This window comes from Rhinoraja longicauda, chromosome 23 (genome assembly GCF_053455715.1).
Source record: "Rhinoraja longicauda isolate Sanriku21f chromosome 23, sRhiLon1.1, whole genome shotgun sequence".
NCBI classification, from domain to species: Eukaryota; Metazoa; Chordata; class Chondrichthyes; order Rajiformes; family Arhynchobatidae; genus Rhinoraja; species Rhinoraja longicauda.
This window is the reverse complement of record NC_135975.1, coordinates 12,820,377-12,837,979: the sequence shown is the minus strand read 5'-3', so window position 1 is coordinate 12,837,979 and position 17,603 is coordinate 12,820,377. Positions and strand designations below refer to the sequence as shown.

Below are 17,603 nucleotides of genomic sequence, written 5' to 3'. Positions count from 1 at the left end.
ATTTCAGTAGTCACTGGAATTGAAAATTGTAAGCAAAAATCAGTGCCGGCTGAAAATAAACACACAGCTTGCTTCACAACCCCTTCATTAAGTGGGTTGTGAAGGTCAGATATATTCACACCCACAGAGACCCCCAACTGGAACAACAACTGAGAGCAACAAATGAATGTATGCAACGATAATGCACAGTAACAGTCAGGAAATGCCCAGCTCTCTGCTGTTCCTGAGTCTGTGTGTAGTTATATAGGAAGGAGACCTGCGAGGCAGACTTGCAATAATTTCTAATCAAATGTTGAATATCAGTTTGAGAGGATCAGTCTCTTCAGACCAGTCTCCAAGGAGATCATCGGCAACCTTTTTTGGTAGGATACACTGAACTTGGCAGAAAGCTGAATCAATCAGTCCATTTATTTAAAGTTATTTCTGATTTTGATATACCTACATTCTCAGCACCCTCTCTCTCTCCTTCTTGCTCCCACATCTCCCTCCCTCCCTTTCTTTTTGTTTCTCTTTTCATGTCAGATTTTCCCTTTTATTTTTGTGTAGTATAACACAGTTATATTTTCCGTCTGCCATTATTTCTTTCTTCTTGCTTTTGCATTCCCTTTCTCTGATCCTTTCTCTCTTTTATCCCCATTTTAGTTTATTTTTCTGCGAACAATATCCCTTCAATCTGCCCTGTTCTTTCTTTTGACCTCATTCTCTCTTTCACTCTCCACTTCTCTGGTCTCTTGCAAACACAGTTATGGATAGAGCGACAGGGAGCTCAGTTTTCCCATCGAGCTGAGAATTTGGATGTGGTTCTGGGATAGCTGCATGGAGCGCATGATGATTCACCAGGTTGCTATGCTGGTTTCCATGGCATATAACAGTTGCTATTCAGGTCTCCATATTGCAACTGGTTTTATATTATGTTTTTGCAAAGGTTATCTTGCAGTTTCAGTATACCTCACTTGTGAATGAATTAGTGTCTTCACATGTAGTATCCCATGTATTACTTTGGTTTAACATTTGAATGTGAGTACTGATTTAGCTACAAATTGATTGAATGCCAATTATTACAAGTATCTTCAATGGTTCTTTATTGTCACTTATGCACTGCACAGTGAAATTCTTGCATCCATCGCCATATTTTGGCGCCATTTACAAAAGAAATGTAGAAGTCCAAGGTGTGGTTCACATGCTGGATGTACTGGAGCGCATGCGATCTAGGTAAGTCATTCTAAAATTCTATAGTAAAGTCTAGATAAAATACCACTGCAATACTCTAGTGTAATACTGTGCAGTATAGCAAGAAACATAAAAATGGAGTGTGAAAGCTTCTGTACATAAAGAAACAACTATCAAGGACAAATGTGGGTCCCTTACAGGCATACCTGGGAGAATTTATTAGGCGGAATAATGAAATAGTTGAGTTAAACAAATACTTTGTGTCTGCCTTCACAGAAGACACAAAAAGCCTCCCAGAAACAAGAAAAAACCAAGTGTTCAGGGCAAAAAGAGAAAATAAGTGAAATACATAATCAAAAATCGCTTAAAAGTCCTAATATACCATATTCATTGGATCCCAAAACATCTACTCTACTGGATTCTTAAAGAATTTCAATGGATGAGAGAAACAGGAAATACTGCTCAAGGTTAATGACTCAGAAATATAAACATAAAATGTTAGAAATGCCCAACTGTTCAAGTGCCATCTGTGGAGAGAGAAAGATGCATGCATGATCTGCTGAATATTTACAGCATTTTGTTTCAGATTTCCAGGAACGCAGTTTCTAGCTATAATTAACGGTCTTAAAAAAATGAGATTCAAAGGTATTCATGATCTGCACTCCAATGTTTTGAAATTATGGAATAGTTCCTGCAAGTATAAAATGTGATCTCAGCAAATGAGGAACTACTAACTTATAACCCTGACATCAGTAATAGGGAAAATGCAGGAATCTATCTTGAAGAATATGAAAGCAGGCACCTTAAAAAACTATAACATGATTGAGTAGAGTCAAAGTGGTTTTTGAAAAGGAAATCATGTTTGACTAATCCATTGGAGTTCTTTAAGAATCCAGTAGAGTAGATGTGTGAGGAAAGTAATGGATGTGGTATATTTGGACTTTTAAGAAGTTTCAATGTGATCAAAAATGTGAGGTTATCCGCTTTAGTAGAAAAGACTGAAATGTTGAGTATTAAATGGTGAATGATGAGGATATGTTGATTTTCAAGGGAACCTGGATGGCCTTGTACACAAGTTGTTGAAAGATAACATGCAGATGAGACAAATGCAATGTTGGCCTTTATTGCAAGAGTATTTACATGTAAGAGTGAAAATGTCCTCTGGTATTTATTTGGGACCTCGGGGAGACTACATGTGAGTATTGTACATATTAGGTTTCCTCACCTAAAATGGATATACTAGAATAGAGGGATGATAGTGAAGATTCATCAGTCTGGTCCCAGGGATGACAGGGAAGAAGAAAGATTGAGTAGCCTAGGCCTATAATGCTTGAAGAATTGGCCATGACCTCTTTGAAGCATACAAAATTCCTTGGTTTCAATGGTAGATGTGGGGAGAATGCTTTTTCACATTCAGATTCAGCTTAGTTTATTGACATGTAATGAAATTCTTTGTTCACACAAACTCACAGATTAAACAGTAAACATGCAGTAATGATAAATACAACAATAAATACAGTGATAAGTGCTAAACAGCAAAATGGTGCAAAATTGTAGTACAAAATCCAAGTTGTGCAAAAGAATATTGAAGTACAATAATCGAATAACTGAATGGAGTAGAGTTAAGTGCAAGAGGATATGGCAGCACCTTGTGTGAAAGAGATGATAAGTTCAGAAGTCAAATAGCAATGGGTCAGTAGCTGTTCTTAAGTCTGGAGATCGGAGCTTTCAAGATCCAGTATTTTCTCCCAGAAGGTAGAAGAGAGAAAAGGGAATGGTCAGGGTTGCAGGCAACCGTGACAATACTTCTCGCCTTCCTGATGCAACCCACCTTGAAGGTGTACGCAAAATGCTGGAGTAACTCAACAGGCCAGGCAGCATCTCTGGAGAGACGAAATGGGTGATGTTTTGGGTTGAGACGCTTCTTCAGACTGTGGGGTCTCGGTGTAAACCAGTATCTGTAGTTCCTACCCAGCTTGAAGATGGACTGAATGGAAGGAAGTGACAAGGCTGTGATGAATTGGGCAGAGTCAGGTGGCGAGGAGCAGAGCAGTTGCATTCTAGGCTGAGATGCATCTTGAGAGAACATGTTCTAAAGTGAATGTGTGAAAGTTCAAAAGAATCTTCATGGACATGCCAAAGCTTCTGAGATGCCAAAAAAAGTAAATTTGCAGATGCACTTTCTTGATCACTGCATGTGTGTGAAGGGACTAGTGAGGCTTTTGGTGATATAAATGTCAATGAACTTGAAGCTGTTGATCATCTCAATGCAAGCTCCATTAAGGAGGGCAGGGTAGTGATCACCCCCTTACTTCCTTAGGACAGCAACCAATTCTTCTGTCTTGCTGATGTTAAGAGCTAAGTTACTGTTGTGACACCATAACACTCCGTTTTTGATCTCTGCCCTGTACTTCGTCTCATCATTGTTGCCGATTTGGCCAACCCAGAGATCATTAACAAAACTGTCATGGAATCTACTAATAAGAAAATTTTGCTAAACATTCACAGATCACAGCTGAAGTATTGTGGCTAATCTAGGCAATTTGCTTTTTTAGGGAAGTCAATTTGGAGGAGGTTTATTAGAATGGTACAAGACAGAAGACTACTGTTATCTGGAGAGAAGCTGTTATTGTTCTCCTTCGACCAGAGAGAGGAAACTTAACAGAGTATTTCAATATTAAGATGGGTTTGAAACTTTAGCAGCAGTAGGGTTGGAAGTAAGAAAGTACAGATCCTCCTTTGAAAGAACCATGGGAGATATGAGATTTTTAAAAAATCTCGTCAATTGAGGTAAATGGTGGCGGAGAGTATCGAACTAAGGAAGCTGCAAACCATTGTGCTTTCTTCCCCTAGCAGGAAAATTGTCTCTAATTCTTGGAAGTGTACTTTGAGAAGAAGGTCACAGCCTTGGAGAGGAAGAAGAAGTGCATTATTAGAATGAAGTCAATTAAACCTCAGCAATGGGGAACCTTTTAGAAACAATTCAGGACAAATTAGCAGCCACTTGGATGAGTCTGGATTAATTAATGCAGGCCAGCAGGGATTTGTGAAAGGCAAATTGTGTTTAACTAACCTGAATTAGTTTTTTTGATGAAGTAGCAGAGACAGTTAATGAGGTCAATGCAATAGATGTGTTGTAAATGGATCTCCAAATTACATTTGATACAGTGCCACATAATACATTTGCCTACAAGGTTACAGTTTATGGAATAAAAAGGGCTGTGGCACCATGGATCTGAAAACCGTTTTCGTCTAGGAGGGGAAGTTAATGTGAATGGTTGTTGTTCAGATGAGCGGAAAGTAGTCGACAAGAGCTTGGGATGAGTATCACCAGTATTACTCATGCAGGGAGCTGCGAAATCCCAACCCCTGTGCCATTGCCATTCTATCATATCTTTGTCCCACAATCACCAGAGAATACAGTGGTGCAATACAACATATCCCAGGTTCAATCATGACCTCGGTGCAGTCTCTGTGGAGTTTGCATGTTTTACCTATGACTGTGTGCATTTCCTCCGGCTTCTCTGGTTTTCCCCTGTATCCTAAATTTGAATCGGTTATTTGGCACACTGTTAATTACCCCTGCTGTGTAAGTGAGTGGTAGAATCTGTGTGGATTGGATGAAGAATGTGCAGAGAATTATAAAAATAATTAATGTACAATTAGTGTATATGGGTAGTTGATGGTTGGTGTGCACTCAGTGGACCAATGGTTCTGGTTCCATGCTGTATCTCTGCATGACTCTAAGGTTCTTGGTAGAGATTCCCTAACTCATAGCATCACCTATTCCAATCAGCCTCAGCTCCAGTCTGACCACAGAACAGGAACTGCTGCACTCTTTAAACAGGGTTTATCCACAGACTCAGATTTATATGACACTTTAAGCAAGGTCCAACTATAGACCAGAGTTATAGATCAAATACCAACAATCACTGGATCTTTAACGAAGGTCTAAGAACAGAGTGAATGACTTTGCACTCACAAAGTGAGTTTCAGAGTTTAGACTGCTTGAGCAATCAGACCTTTTGAGTAGAGTCGAACACTGACAGCTAGTCAATTGCAATTCAATACAGGGAGCAATATATATTAACAATCCTTCGCTGAGAATTCTTGCATCATATGCATTGCATCGATATCTGGTGAGAGGGAAAGAGTTAACGAAGGACTGAACTGGTGCTTGTGAAGAGCTTAACTCCCTTGATTAGCCCGAGAGACTACAAGGAAGGAAAGAGTTGTTACCGCTGGGTCTATTTCCCAGTGCTTTCAATCGCCTTTCTCGTTCTGGGGAGCACTGTCGTGCAGTGCTGTGTCACTCTGCTCCATTACTGGGCCTACCAGCAGCTCTTTGCACAATAATGACAAGCTGGTTTCCAAAAATAGCCTAGCGGTGGGAAGCCTTCGATTCCTTAAACAATCTGAGCATGCTCAGGAAATTAGCAGAAATGTGTCAGAGTTACGAATCTCCACTGAAAAGATTGTCACTTGAAGGGAGAGCCAGAGGAGCGAGGCAACTTGCGTGTGTGAGTGGAGTCTGCGCTCCTTATTCTTACTGTCCTACGGACAATGTCGACCTTGAAGGCGGGTGAGAATCATATTAATCTGTGGTTGACTAGTTCGTATAATGCCTGTTTCTCAACCAGTTTTATTGTGCCTGGTCCAGGTGACTATTTAAACCTTAAAGTTGTTGGCAATTTAACAAGTAATATTAATCATTTTAAAGTGAAGAAATTTTGCCCATTGTAATGTTTTAGTATATGTGGAGCAATATTTTTATTGCTGTTGTTTGTGATAAAATGTTAATTCCATTCTTGAATTGCTTTTCTTTGCGTTGTTCCCTAATGCCAGACATTCTGTAATAAATAGCTGAGTGATAACAGTAGAAACTCAGGCAAATGTAACTTTACCTTTTCCCATACTCTCACAAGGGTACAATTACAGCAGGTACCAACTACCAACTCTCACTGGGTTAAAGTTCTACAGTCACCCACTGTCACTGGAGTATAGTTCCTCGGGAACTGACTCTCCATAATCCGAGACTCTGACTGGGGTGAAGTTCCACACCTATTGACTGGGGTGCAGTTTCACAGATACTGACTCTCACAGTCTCTACTTTATGCAGCATCACTTTTTGTTGTTACTTTTATTGTTGCGAACCGAGGATGCCCATTTCCTTCCCTCCTACCAACCCCTGCCCCGCTCCCGCAACAAAGTGGCAGAGCAGTATATGATGAAAGGCTCAGATTTGTACCTAACCATGGATTTCCGAGGGTTGTTTTTTGCCATCTTGAAGTCAGCAGTCAATTTGAGATCTTGCTGATTAATTTGTTGAATTCCACATTTGGCAATGCATTGCCAATTTACGGAAGCCTTTGTTTAAGCAGTTTTAAATGTTCAGATTGTAAAATATTCCACTGGGTTTTGCTGCTTGTTCAAGTAGCTTATGAACCGTAAAGCTAATCTCCCAGAGTTAAAGAGATGGGGCTTTTCTCTGGTGCAAGCTATATTGTCCTTAAAGTCCGTTGTTTTTTGGAAAGGCAGTTAGCACAAGGGGAGGAGGGAAGGTGTCAGTTCTTTCCGGGAGAGGTGTGGGAGGGAGAGTCGATATCAGGAATGAAAGGAGGGAGTTCAGTTCCTCAAGGGAACTGGGAAGTGAGTCACCACTTTCACGGGAAAGAGAGAGCCAGCATCTTTAGGAATGGGCCAGCGTCTCAAGGTAAGTTAAAAAGATGCATCAATTACTTCTGCTGCCACACAGCTCCAGAGATCTGGGCTTGATCCTGACCTTCGATTTTGTCAGTGTGGAGTTTGCACATCCTTCTGTTGACGGCTTGATTTTCTTCCAGTTGCTCCAGTTACCTCCTCATTACCAAGAACATGTTGATTGGAAGGTTAATTGTCTATTTAAAATTGTGCGAATATGGTGGGCCGAGCGACCTGTTTTCTGTACTGTGTGATTCCATGACTCCTATCGGAGGGAGGAGAGAGCCAACATCTTTCAAGGGAAGCGCTGTGAGTCAACACCTTCAGGGTAGAGAGTGTGTACCTTGGGAGGAATGGAGTAAGTGGCAGTTCAAGTGGGAGAGAGAGGGCAGAAGGGCTTATGGGATTGCTGGGAATCAGGTAGGAGTTTTGAGAGATGGATTAATTTCCAGATCAGGAGGCATGACAGTCTGCAATGCTTTCTGATTTTAACTACAGTGAGACTATGCACTGAGGTTGAGTCCGATTGGCACTAGTGAAATCCTTCGTGAATTTGTGCACAGAAATTCTAGTGTTAACTGTTGGAGCGTGTGTTATGTAGCTGTGGGTTCTTTTAAAGGGGCCTGTCCTATGGAGGAGGACTGGCAGCAGCTTGCGTATGATTATAGACTGTGCTCAGCAGTTACCATGGCAATGATGTTGCTCAAAACTCAAAAGCAGCAAGTGAAAAACTGTTGCCCAGCAACACTGCATGTAGTGTGGGAAGGCAGGAGAAACATGAGCATTGGGAGAGATGATTGGCTAGGGAGCCATTAATGGCAGCTTAACCACGGGGCAGTGTGCGTGATCACTGGGTCACTGCTTAGCCATCAAGGTTCATCATCTCATTACCAGTTCTCTTTCTATTATAGGTTCATAAGCTTTAAGTGCAGAATTAGGCCCTTCGGCCCATCAAGTCTACTCCTCCATTCACTCATGGCTGATCTGTCTTTCCCTCTCAACCCCATTCTCCTGCCTTCTCCCCAAAACCTCTGACTCCCTACTAATCAAGAATGTATCAATCTCCACCTTAAAATTATCCATTGATTTGGCCTCTACAACCTTCTGTGGCAATGAATTCCACAGATTCACTACCCTCTGACTAAAGACTATCTGACTATTTCTGACTATCATCAGGCTATCTTGTAGCCATTACTGAGGGTTTCATACCCAATTAACTGGGGGAGCACTTGATCAGAAAATTTTCAAGCTTGTTTTGTCAAGGCCCCACAAGACACTGGGATGTCAGCTTGATCACCAGGATGTCATGCCATTTGTGGGCATTTCACTCCCGATCACCATTATCTCAGGCCTCGTCGTTGGGGTTCCCTGTTTGATAATCAGGGTTTTGACCCAATTACAGGAATCTGCAACCCATCACTGGGATCTCTGCACAGATAACAGGAATATCATACCCCAAAGCATTTATTGGCTGATTCTGGGCTATGGCTTCCAATCACCGTTTCTTTGCCTGATATCCAACGCCATTCATTTATTTCCAGCTGCCTACTCTCCCCCCTCCTGTTGGGTCACCTATACAACAGACAGTACATCCAGGAATTGAAACTGTCCTTCAGTCGCACGTTCTATTCCCTTCAATGTCATGAGTAACCAAATCTAAAGAGTCGACAAACTTCCTTGAATACAAGGTCATGACAATTTATACTGCTGCCTCCTACTGTTCCAATTTCTCCCAGCTACAGTTTTTCCAGTGTTTCACTTGTAGACTAGTGGATCCATTTCCCCGTTAATGTCTCCATTCTTGCTTTGTGAAAATGCCCAGTTTCAACTCCTAATCTGCCCATCTTCCCCAGCCTGTCAAATTACATCAATATTTCTTCAGTCTTGAAAATCATTGCTCCCAAATAACTTGTGAACTTTCCAGACTCGCCCTGTTCAAACTTTTGCCACAAGCCCATTTTTTTAAGTATCTAATCTGTCTTTCCCTCCCAAAACACCAATCCATTTTCAAATCATACAATTTCTCACTCGTTTGTGAAGCATTGCCAGTAATCCACCTCTGAACTGTTCCATCTGTCTATCTCCTAGAAACCATTGCCACTAATATCAGCCAATATCACCTGATATCAGTTCCTCTATCAGCTAACGTCAATCATATAAGACTAATGGAGGCTGTTTTCCTTCAAGTAAAGATAGAGGAAAGTTGAAAATCTTGGAGAAATTTTGATTGAATTCATAAGAAACTATTGTGGAGCCTAGAAGATTTGTAAATAGACAACACAGATTGAAGAAGATTGGCAAAAAATAGAGGTGAGATTGTAGTCTTTCACAGCAATAATGTAGAAGGCTCTGTTGGAAAATATGGTAGTAGCAAATTCAACAGTGTCTGTTACATGGAAAATCTGTAGGATCTGTGGAGGAATAGAATGAATGTGAGACTCATTAGATGGCTCAATGGCTGACTGTCACCTACATTGCTGCATGATCATGTGACTCTTCTCCCCACTCACTCCCACATCGCATATTCCTCTAGAGCCTTTAACCTTGCATTTGCCTCTGACTCTATCCTACCTCAGACTCACTTTGCTCAAATTCCTTATTGTCTATTGACATTGGTGCAGGATCCACTATCTTATCATTAATCTTACCACTCCATGAGGCTTAACCACAATTTTCCCTGATTTGATATTATGTTTTGTTCCTGAGCTGAATTCCAAACTTCACATTATATCACTCAGATACGTTTACTATAGTTACCACATTTCTGCCAAGTTACAGCCTTCCCACTATATACCACTTGTAGAAAATGTAACATAATCTTATTTATGTGATAGATTGGAATCTATTGACAGGGCTTTAAAATGATAAGGAACCAGAGTAGCTGGTTGGACTTAGAGCACAGGTTAGCATGATTTCATTGAGTGGCAGTAATGTATCAAGGAACTGAATGGCCTCCATCTATTTCCATTGATCTACACATGCTTATATCATCTCCACATTTGACTGCCTCTTTTCTTTCCTTGGTGGTCTTCCATCCAAATTATACACCATGTTCTAAACTCAAGGTGATGTCCTGCTCATCCTTGACTTTCTCCTCCATTATATTTTTCTTTATTCATTCATTCATTCATTCATTCATTTATTCATTCATTCGTTCATTCACAGGACGTAGGTACGTGGTGGGTCTGGACTCATGAAAAGGCCAAGCAGGTAAGGATAGCAGATTTGCTCCCTCTGAAGGGCATAAGTGAACAAGATTGGCTTTTGTGATACTTCAGTAATTTTATGGTCACAGTGTTGATGCTGGCTCTTTTTGAATTTTAAATTTACTTAATTCCTTGCATTTAAATTTCTTAATTACCATTGTGAGATTTAAATCTATGTTGCTAGACCAATGACTTAGGTTTCTGTATTCTTACTCTGTAAACATGCATTATTCCATCGGTCATGTTTGCTCTACATTGTGTTTCCATGCTATATATAAATCTCAAACCAACATTTGTTTTGACATATTGCATATTCTCCTCGCCCATCAAAGTAACCAATCCTTCAACTTTGGCACTTAGACAATAGACAATAGGTGCAGGAGTAGGCCATTCGGCCCTTTGAGCCAGCACCGCCATTCAATGTGATCATGGCTGATCATTCTCAATCAGTACCCCGTTCCTGCTTTCTCCCCATACCCCCTGACTCCGCTATCCTTAAGAGCTCTATCTAGCTCTCTCTTGAATGTATTCAGAGAATTGGCCTCCACTGCCCTCTGAGGCAGAGAATTCCACAGATTCACAACTCTCTGACTAAAAATGTTTTTCCTCATCTCTGTTCTAAATGGCCTACCCCTTATTCTTAAACTGTGGCCCCTGGTTCTGGACTCCCCCAACATTGGGAACATGTTTCCTGCCTCTAACATGTCCAACCCCTTAGTAATCTTATACGTTTCGATAAGATCCCCTCTCAAACTTCTAAATTCCAGTGTATACAAACCTAGTCGCTCCAGTCTTTCAACATATGACAGTCCCGCCATTCCGGGAATTAACCTAGTAAACCTACGCTGCACGCCCTCAATAGCAAGAATATCCTTCCTCAAATTTGGAGACCAAAACTGCACACAGTACTCCAGGTGCGGTCTCACTAGGGCCCTGTACAACTGCAGAAGGACCTCTTTGCTCCTATACTCAACTCCTCTTGTTATGAATGCCAACATTCCATTGGCTTTCTTCACTGCCTGCTGTACCTGCATGCTTCCTTTCAGTGACTGATGCACTAAGACACCCAGATCACGTTGTACGTCCCCTTTTCCTAACTTGACACCATTCAAATAATAATCTGCCTTCCTATTCTTACCACCAAAGTGGATAACCCCGCACTTATCCACATTAAACTGCATCTGCCATGCATCCGCCCACTCACACAACCTGTCCAAGTCACCCTGCAACCTCATAGCATCTTCCTCACAGTTCACATTGCCACCTAGCTTTGTATCATCGGCAAATTTGCTAATGGTACTTTTAATCCCTTCATCCAAGTCATTGATGTATATTGTAAATAGAGCTGAAATCTATTCAAAATCCATTTCTCCATTCAGGCTTTTGTTCACCCTTCCTAAGCATTGTCTCCTCTGCTTCAGCATTTATTTGAGAGATGCTCTTTTGGTGCATTTCTTAACATTAAAGTATCAGTGTAAAATCCTGTTAAAATGTAGTTTATCTGATGTGGATGCTGATTGTAACTGCTCGTGAACTCAGTGGGTCAGGCGGCACCTGTGGAGGCAATGCGACAGTCAATGTTTCATGTTGAGATCAAGGCAGGGCCTTGACCTGAAATGCTGACTATCCTTTGCCTCCACAGATTAATTTACCTCCTTTTGAGGTAGGGGCTGGCAGGTGACTGGTGGAACCAGGTGTGGAGGGGAATGATAGGCAGGTGGGGGAGGAAGAGGAGGGGTGGAGTTAAGACATATTTGTTGGTTGATGATAGATAGACGGATAAGGAGAGAGAGAAAAAAAGAGGTAGATGGAACCAGGTGGGGTGAGAGAAGGGTGGAGGTAGAAGCAGAGCTGGAAGGTGTTAAGTGGAGACAACAGCCTGCAGATCCTGGAATCTGATGTAAGGAAGGTGAAAAGTGGAACCATATAAAGAAGGGAAGATGGGCAGATGGAAGCAGTTGCAGAAGGGGATAGGCGAGTGGGTGACAGATAAATGGACCCAGGTGGGGAGGGGAATAGAACTGTATAATGGGGGGCAGGGAGAGCTTGGGTGGATCATGAAGAGGGAGAAAGGAGCACTGAGTGCGGGTTACCTGAATTTGGAAAATAACGTGTTCATACCATTGGATTGTACAACGCCCAGATGGAAAATGAGGTACTGTTCTTCATTTAAGTGGAATGTGTGGTATTGTTGTTGGGAGTGTTGGGGGAATGTTTTTTCACAGATCAAGGAATGGTATTTGATTGATCGGTTGAATTGATTTTTGGGGATTAGGTGAGACATTTCTGGAGTATGGGGGTTTGTTGTGTAGTATTGTGCTGAATTACTTTTCTGGTGTTATTGCCCTGTGGTATGCCTTTTGTGTAGGTAGGTATTTTCTTCTTCATTCTACCTGAGCAGATTCAATGCTACGAAAGATGATTTAATGATGAAGTGGAAGGAATGCCCTGCAATGTGAATTAAATTGAAGAATAACTCAAAATGCCAAACTTGAACTTGGAACCCAGGTCACCGCAAAAAAACCCCATTGTAGATTAGGGAAATCTTCTGATGGGCGGTTCCTTTGACATTATTGGAAGGGATAACATGTCACACTTCAAAACAAACAAATAGGATGAAAAATACAGTTCTCCTTTTAGTTGGTAAGGAACAATGGAAGGCTTGGATAGAGTGGATGTGGAGATGTTTCCACTATTGGGAGAGTCTAGGACTAGAGGTCATAGCCTCAGAATTAAAGGATGTTCGTTTAGGGAGGAGATGAGAAGCAATTTCTTTTGTCAGAGGGTGGTGAATCTGTGGAAATCTTTGCCACAGAAGGTTGTGGAGGCCGTCAATGGATATTTTTAAGGCAGAGATAGACAGATTATTGATTAGTACGGGTGTCAGGGGTTATGGGGAGAAGGTAGGAGAATGGGGTTAGGAGGGAGAAATAGATCAGCCTTGATTGAATGACGGAGTAGACGATGTGCCAAATGGCCTAATTCTGCTCCTATCATGATCTTATGTCATCCCCTGTGTGCGGAGTTAGATAATGTTATGGAAATCTATGTGGAGTTTGATTCATTTATGGAAATCTAACCCATGCTGGAGAGCTGGAGTAGGAAATATAACATCCCAGTCTCATAATTGGAAATTGTGCCATGGTTTATGGAAATCCAAGGAGGTGTGCAGTGGTACATTTTTGGAGCAAAAGTGTGAATAAGAATAAATACTACGGAGAAATCTTGTTACGTCAAGCAGATCAATTGGTTATTCCTCTCATTAGAGTGTGAAAATTAGGTACTGCATTTTCAGACATATTTTGTCTGAGATGTTGCTGTGCATACATTATTCTTCGTAATTTAGTATGTCTTTTCAAACTGGTGCCCAGTTAATAATGTCTTTTAATGGGAAATTCTGAAGAAGGGTCTCCACCCGAAACATCACCCATTCCTTCTCTCCAGAGATGCTGCATGTCACGCTGAGTTACTCCAGCATTTTGTGTCCCTCTTCTAAATTTCAAATGGATTGAGGTAAGCAGACTAGCTCATGTCAAAAAGATGGTGATCTTTTCCAGTGTGTTTTGAGGATAATGTACTGCGGTAATATGTTGTAGAACAAACAAGGCAGTAGTTAGACGTGGATGTTAGATGTAGTAATGAAACAAATTTAGTTAGCAGTTGAACAATGACCTAATGTCTAACTAAGATGGAATATGATTACGTTTCAATCTCCTACGTTTCAATTTAATGTACATAAAGGCAAAATACAGAACTACTCCTAAAATTGTAGGTATATATAAAGGCTGCCGTCATTTTTATGTAACAGAAACTGTCAATGATAAATATGTTAATAGGTAGAATGGCCAAAGACTAATGAAATGAATTACAACAAAATAATTTTATATGGATCAGCTGTTCTTACCTAAAAATAGCCATGGATGCCTTAATATAAATTAACATAAAACCAGAAGACAAAATGTATGACTGACCAAAACACGTACAGATCTTAGTGACTGGGAGAGCTGTCAAGAGAAGCAGGAGGTGATGATACAGGTAGGAAAAGTCACAAATAGGGATAATGAAAAAGATTCACAAGGTAGATAAATATTAACTTTATTTTGCATTCTTAGAAAGGGCACAAAAAAACACTCATCTAGAGCAATGGGGCTCTTGAAAACTAAGCAGTGAGATTGTAAATTAGAACAATTGCCTCCCAATGCAAGAGGCCCAGGTTCGATCCTGACCTCGGGTGCAGTCTGTGTGGGGTTTGCACATTCTCCCTGTGACTGCATTGGTTTTCTCCGGGTATTCCTCCCACATCCCAAAGATGGCCTCTGTAAATTTATTTTGGCACAAGTGTGTAGGGAGTGGATGTGAAAATGGGATAACATTGAACTAATGTGATTGATGGTTGATGAGGGCCGAAGGGCCTGATTCCATGCCGAATCTCTAAACTATACAGGAAAAATTATGGGCACATTGAATAAACTATTCAGCATCTTTATTTTGCATGAGAGAAAGAGTATAGCATGCTGGTCATCCCAAGGATACTAATATTGAGTGGGACACACCAACATTATTATTAGCCAAATAACATTGAAGAAGAAAATAATGGAGTTAAAATAGCAATTCTTCGGCACCTAGGAGTGTTGTAAATGCCCTTTCAAAATCTACCAAAATGTTCTTTGTTCAGAAACCATTACTTTAGACTGAAAATTATGATATTTTAAAAAGAAAGGTGTATTATAATCTTTTCTTATTCTTACTTGACACTAGTTTAAAATAAAGGACTAAACACCCTGACATTTTTGCAATTGAGCAGAAGCCACTGTGGATTTGTTTGCTATAACTATTATCTGGCAAACCTAATTTTAGGTTTTATAGCTGTGTCTAAATTAGTCAGTGGGGAATTCCCACAGATGTTATCTGTGTAGATTTCTTAAAAGCATTTGATGAAATTACAGCTTAATGGTTATTCTAATGTGTTTTTGAAATGGAATTCAAACTCAAGCCTGGCAGCCAAATTCTATTGACCAACATCATGCCTTTGTATCTTTCTCTTTCAAAGTCATTAGAAAATAGTTAACAATTCAAACAATCAACAAAGATACCCATAAAGGAGGATTTACATCAATTGGCATTACTGTCAACTCTTCGGTTATATTGCAAGTTCATATACTTTGCATCTAAAAAGGAGAATTTATTTTCTAAATAATAAAATGTATGAATCAGTGGAGGTCTTAAGAGACTTGAGGGTCTAGGTGTGTGGGAAAGAATTGCAGATGTTGATTAAAACTGAAAACAAACACAAAAAGCTTGATTAACTCAGCGGATCAGGCAGCATTTCTGGAGAAAAGGAGTATGTGACGTTTTGGGTCGAGACCCTTCTTCAGACCTAGGTGCTAGGGTCTAGGTACTTGGATCAGAAAGATATAGAGGAGAATCAAAATTATTGAATTGTTGCCTTCATTTCTACATCCAGATGATTTTAAAACAAGGGAATATAATTTATGTTCCTGTCATGCAAAATCTGATTTAACTACAGCTGGAGGACTTGAGCTTACCGGATCAGACCTCAGAGAGCCTACAGTGTACAGTTAGGTTCAGGTTTATTTATTGTCACCTGTTCCGAAGTACATTGGAAAGTTTGTCATGCTTGCTACCCAAACAGATAGATATATTATACATAAATACAAACAAGTGATACTCAAGTACAATAGATAGGGCAAGGATGCTGCCTAACCTGTTGAGTGATTTTCATCAAGTTATCCCTCTGAATATATTTAGCGATTTAGCCTTGTTCAAAGGATGAATTGACCAGTGGAAAAAGTGAATGAGAGGGGAAAATCTCCATTTTTAAGATAGCCTCACATTCTTGGACAGCACAGAGGTCTTCACAACCAATGAATGACTTGTTAAAATTCAGTCCCTGGTGTTTTGTAACAATGGCAGATAACAGGTGTACAATAAGGTTCCATATAGCAAAAATTTAAATCTTAAAGTTTCAGAGCACAGATTGAAGACATTGGACTCACTCAGCCCGTGCCAAATATTTGAGAGAACAACAATCCCTCTCCCCAGCTCCTATCACATAGCCCTACAAATGCCCCATTTTCAAATACTTATCTATGTTCCTATTGAAGTTCATTGTTGAATTGACCATGACCATTTCTGGTAATGCAGTCTAGATTACCTCAATTCCTGCCCATATCTCACTCCAGTTACCGAGTTATGGTTCTGTAATTCCCCTTGAGTCACAAATTCCTATCTCTAACATGCTTCCAGACATGGGTTACACATTCTATTAATTCCTTTCCTGTCTCCTCAGCACTCGATTGACTGCATGAATCCATTCTCACGGGAGCTGAACCAACTAGCGGAGTATCTTAAGGTAAGCAACATCTTCATTTTAAGGATTCACTTTGTGGGGATTTTTGTTTCATTGTTAGATCATGAGAACTATTTCACCACTAATTGTGTTTGTTAATAAACATCAAGAGCTTTGTTGCGCTTGGCATTTGAGCAGGATGATGATTTTTGGCAATAATAGTTGATGGTGTGACTGCTGTTGGCCAGAGGTTCTCTGATTGATGTCCCGCCACAATGAAGCACAAACATCAATCCTGTTACCACTTCAAATATGACTCCTCTTTCCATCAGGGGACTTGCTGGGACACTGTTGACCAGAGTAGACTTTTCCATGTTCACTATGAGGTAACCACTCCCACATGTTAGTGTCACCTTCAGCCAGCTATTACTTACAGTGTTGATTCACAGCAGAAGACATTTTTTGATGGGAACTGCTGTTTTGTTCCACTGTTTCTTCAGGTGAGGCAACTGGAGATGGCTTCCTATTATACTTGCTGCAGTGTCGTATTAATGTACCAGAAACACAGAATGATTACAGTTTGAAAAGAAGCTATTGGCTCAATGTAAAGGCAATCCAGCCTGTCCCACTCTTTTGCCTTTGTCTCTGAACCCAGTAAATTAATTCATTTTCAATATTTATCCAATTCTTATGATCCAATTCGATCTGTTCCTACTATTAACCACTGGTAGTGCATTCTGGACCCTAACCATTCACTGTGTAAGAATATTTTTCCTTGGGTCACCTGTTATTTTTCTGCCAATTACTATTATTTTATGTCCCCTAATTCTTAACCCCTCTGCCACTCAGATCAGTTTCTGTTTATCTTTATTGTCTTTACCTGTCATTATTTTAAATAACACTATCAGCTCTCCTCACAACCTCCTCTGTCCCAAGGGGGACAAGTCTAGGCACTCCAGTCCATCCACAGGATGTGGATTGTCATCCCTGGAATCAATTTGATATTTGTCTTCTGCACCTTCTTCACATCTATATACTAAAACTCTTGTTTGTTTGTTTGTTTGTTGCTGAACTACAGCCAAAACGCTACACGACAGCGTGACAATTTTAGGCCCACCTTGCTCACCGTCATCCCTTTGGTGCTAAAGGAAGCAGTTTCATTGAAATCGGTGTTATATTTTAAAAGTTATTCACATTTTAAAGTTTAAATCTATCTC

The 17,603-nt window shown here is 40.4% G+C and overlaps 1 protein-coding gene across 6 annotated transcripts in view; it reads left to right on the top strand.

Moving 5' to 3' along the window:
• The first annotated feature begins 5,490 nt into the window (after nt 1-5,490).
• ccdc136b (coiled-coil domain containing 136b) overlaps nt 5,491-17,603 on the top strand; it is a 63,611-nt gene continuing 51,498 nt past the window's right edge. For 2 of the 6 annotated variants that reach the window (XM_078419641.1, XM_078419639.1), the window contains exons 1-3: nt 5,491-5,690; nt 10,036-10,080; nt 16,387-16,449. In XM_078419641.1, coding sequence (XP_078275767.1) covers nt 5,592-5,690; nt 10,036-10,080; nt 16,387-16,449 — 207 coding nt within the window. In that variant the 5' untranslated portion in view covers nt 5,491-5,591. Of the gene's footprint in view, nt 5,753-6,774; nt 6,884-10,035; nt 10,081-16,386; nt 16,450-17,603 lie in introns of those variants that run through there. The other 4 variants (XM_078419640.1, XM_078419643.1, XM_078419644.1 and 1 more) reach the window with 4 other exon arrangements.